Genomic DNA, 4,400 nt, shown 5'->3' on the forward strand with positions numbered 1-4,400 from the left:
TAGCGTGATATAAGTTTGATGCTTACATCATAAAAAATGTGTTTTTCTGTAGCTACCCGGGTCCAGCAGGAAGCACCTCCATATCGAGCACCTCTCGTAGGTCATCTGGTGGTGGTATCCAAAGACAAGCTTCTCTCTGTATATCGGATGCAGAAGATGCCGAACTCCCTTTCCCGCGTCAATCAACTGGGTCAGATCGATCGGTAATTTGTGAAAGTTTGCCATCTAATGATATAGGAGAATCTAATGAATCGAGAGCACAGAGTTCTCCCGAGGAGACTGCAACAGGAACTGGACTAACTAAGGTGTCGGTAGTGGTTCATCATCGCGAAGAGCAGCCAGTGTTTATAACCAGTGAAAGTCCGCCAGGTAGCAACCACTCGGGAACTTCGATTCCTAAAGGAGAAAAGGCATCTTCTCATTGTAGCCACTCTCATTCTTCGCTAGACTCGAGTAGCACGAGGACAGTCATACCACGCGAGTCAGTCGCAAAACGTGTCGATGCTAAAGAAGCTTCCTCACAGACTGTATTGACCAACATATACGCTATAGGCTTTAATGACTACTTTAGGGTAATAAACTCGGGACAACAACCTGTCATTGCTAGGATAAACTTAGAAGAATATGATTATGTGAGCGACCCTTCCAAATCACTGGTCCTTGGGGGAATAGATGTAGAAGAGGACCATTATATAGCTGATTCCCCCCACCTTCAAGTAAAAGAAGAACCACACCTCCGAAAAGGGTCAGTCTATAGTTTGGATTTGACATTGGACGGAGAAGGCTGGAAGGAAGTTCCGACCTCTTTACACAAAGCTGATAGCACAGAAAGTGGAATTCTGGAACATAAATTGGAGTTATATCAGAAAGAAAATCTCAAAACGTTTTTAAGTCGCTCAGATATTTCAACACCTGAGCAGGAGAGAATAGAAACATACAAGATTCGTTACAACGACACGGGAAGTAAGGAGGATGTGCGAGAAGAAAAAATAGTTATTTTCACCCCAGAAAGTGAGGAAATAGAAGAATCAAAATCAATTGAAGATGAATATGAGTTTCAACGTCAACAATACCGTGATCTCTGGGAGCTTCGAGCTACTTTTGAAGAAGAAGAAGAACTTCAGGACATCTTACAAATAGATGAAGATGACGATCTGAGAGACATTTGTTGTTTAGATGACTATGACAAAGATGAAAAGGTCTTGAGTAGCTCAGAGGTATGTGATGAAGATGAAGAAAAATGTCCCACTTTGACTGATAAAGAAAAAACCGTAAAGGCTGAACAGGACTATGAGTCATATTGTCATACAGAAGACGAGGAACCTCAGGACGAGCACCAATGTGTCAAAGAGAATGGAAACACACAGTGTAATAAAGAATATGAAGAATGTGATCTAGCAGAGGATGAAAGATCTCCAAGAGCCACAGAAAAATCACCTGAACTAGATCTAGCCACTTCACAAGCTACTTCGTTTGAGTCGTATGCAGATCTTGTGTACACCGATGATGGATGTACCTCTCCTGTGGACTGTCAAACTAGAATAACCAATAATGTATTGGAACTTCCCTCATACGAGTCCAGAAGACATAGTTACAAAAATCTTCTTGCTAGACGCCTCCAAAGACGTTATGCATCAGATCCGACACAGCCTGTGGCTACCAGCACGGACAACAGTTTGGACAGTATGGAGGGGTCCTCCACTGATGCCAGTAGACACACTACATCCATGGATTCCACTACCACAGACAACACCGACAGCACAGGGGATGGGCAGTCGCACAAGTTGCAGCAAATGAAGGCGGACAGTGGCTATAAGTCCATGTCTGTCGATGGAAACGGAAAACCCCCCAAACTAAGCCGAAAGCAAATCCAACCTGCCATCGACGAAGATACGATTACAGTTCTGGATTGTATTCTTGACAAGGGTTCGCCTGATGTGAACGGTATCCCAGACATCAAAGAACCAAACAAATCCTTAGAGACAGCTTCAGAAGAACAGTTAACGAGGAAGATTGAGACCAGCAAAGAACACTTATTTACTTATCATAGAGATTCCTTTAACTGGGATCGGAAAAAGATTAAGAGTGCCTTTAGGAAAAGAAGACAGTATTTAAAGAGCCGACATGACTCCCAAACTCTAAGTGAGGGTGCTTTACAATGGCGTAGCGACTCATTTTCTGACTCACAATCAATTTCAGACAGTAGGCAAGATCTCCGAGAAAAATCGTCAATGTTTCATCGCTTTTTTCGCTCGAATAGACTGCGTTTCGACAGATTTCTTATGCGTGACTACAGCGTCGATGAAAAGAGTGACAGTCTTTTCCGAGAGTTCGCACGAAGTGACCCGATATATGAAGTCGTTTCCTCAAGGTTTCTACACGGGCATCTTCGTATGTACCAACACTACTCTCGAGACCAGAACAACACCAGCCCTAGAATGTCGAGGAAAGTCCTCTCTCCACAACTTAGTATAGAAGAAGAAGAACCCTGGAGAGCGATGAAGAACATCATTCCGTTGAAGATTATTGGCAAACACGAGACAGATCGCACAGCCAACATCAACCGCAGATAGCTCAGGCAGCGGGGATACCTGTTATTCGACTACCAATGGAGAGAGACTATTGAACAATCCGTCAGTCACAGAAATGCTCGATTTCCGTACGGGTAACAATAAGGACAAAGTACAGAATATTTTCAGTGTCCTGTGAGTTACTGTTAAAAAGATAAAATGGAGGGAGGCGCCCTCGAGAAGATGAGGAATGTGAATACAGAAACCAAACACTGAATAATATGTAATCAGAGAATATTCATCGTTTAGAAATGTAATCAATTCACCAAACACGACCAGACGTACATTTGCTGCGAAGCATGAAAATTGTCGCCTTTCATTACAAAAAATAAAAAAAAATCCTGAGGATAAATCACGAACTCGAAGAATAAATTTAACGACTTCTGGAGGTCAGGTATGTCTTTTTATTGGGAACAATTACAGAAAAATCAAGGACTACTTGTGGGATCAAATATTAAATAATATATGTGTGCCGTAAAATGAAATATTGTTGTTTTGTCTAAAATATTATATATCTTATAACTATATACACAAAATGTCTAGGCTTTCTTAACAATATTTTGTGAACTTAGTGCGCGAAATACACGAGGGGGTGCTTCACTCGAGACTTTGGTGATGGGGTGTTTGAGAAACATCAAAGCTTTCTGTACATACACTTAATCTATTCTTGGGATTTCTTTCTTGTCTCTCTGCAATCCTTATAATCATTGTTATTTCACTTCAACCCGTGAAATTGTAATTAATCTAATTTTCTCTCATTTTAAATGAGGCTGTAAAACGAACTTTGTTTTTCTATTACACCCACGCCATCTCGTGGAAGAATCGCTCTATGTAATCTAGCAGAGTTTTGTATCATTAAAATATTACCAAACTTTTTAAAATAAATTGCTTTTTAAGAAAACTTCAACTCAATCTAGGCTTATCTTCCGGTTTATTGGTGATAAACCTTAGAAAAAAAAAGCTTGCCAAATTAATTTAGCGTGTTGTTAATGTATTTTCAACTTTTAATACGTATGTGTTTCTATGAAATTAATAAAAATGTGCGTTTAGCAAAATGAGCCTGTTTCTAATCAATATTTTTGAATCATAAAAAAAGTATCAAAACCTAAGATGGAGTTGGATTGGAATCCATATAACTGTTAAATATGTACGCATTAGATGATTAAATAAACGGTTGAACTGGAACATTAGTGTTTAATAGTCAATCAAAAACACAAGTTATATTAACTTGTATGGGTTCGAATCCTGCTCGTTATCTCACGAAACGTTGCAAACAAGGCTGGGGTTATGGTTTCCATGACCAAAAAAATTTTTACTACACATTTTCTAAATTGTTTGTTTTTACATAACTTCCACCTTTTTTTTTACAATAAATTATCATAATTACACTTAACAGAAAAATACGATTTCTAGTTGTTTTGGTTGAGTTCTAGGATGTGATGTCATTATTCTGCTGATAATATCTACATAAAGAGAATGGGCTACAAATTCCCCAACTTAAACATTTTAATATATTCAACAAGCAGTAAATGTTGCTGGGATATAGATTAAAAAATAAGCAGAAACTATTACATGTCTTTGTATATTGTTGTGATTCATCAGAAGCTATTACATGTCTTTGTATATTGTTGTGATTCATCAGAAGCTATTACATGTCTTTCAATAATGTTGTGATTCAGCAGAAGCTATTACATGTCTTTGAATATTGTTGTGATTCATCAGAAGCTATTACATGTCTTTGAATATTGTTGTGATTCAGCAGAAATTATTACATATCATTGTATATTGTTGTGATTCATTTACATATCATTGTATATTGTTGTGATTCAG

General features: G+C 38.5%; 1 protein-coding gene across 1 annotated transcript in view; it reads left to right on the forward strand.

Moving 5' to 3' along the window:
- Nucleotides 1-3,196, forward strand: part of LOC111083217 (uro-adherence factor A-like) — a 15,229-nt gene extending 12,033 nt beyond the window's left edge. Inside the window, exon 4 of the mRNA XM_022379561.1 lies at nt 53-3,196. Coding sequence (XP_022235269.1) covers nt 53-2,573 — 2,521 coding nt within the window. The 3' untranslated portion in view covers nt 2,574-3,196. The remainder of the gene's footprint in view (nt 1-52) is intronic.
- The last annotated feature ends 1,204 nt before the right edge of the window (nt 3,197-4,400 follow it).

This window comes from Limulus polyphemus, unplaced genomic scaffold (genome assembly GCF_000517525.1).
Source record: "Limulus polyphemus unplaced genomic scaffold, Limulus_polyphemus-2.1.2 Scaffold8625, whole genome shotgun sequence".
NCBI classification, from domain to species: domain Eukaryota; kingdom Metazoa; phylum Arthropoda; class Merostomata; order Xiphosura; family Limulidae; genus Limulus; species Limulus polyphemus.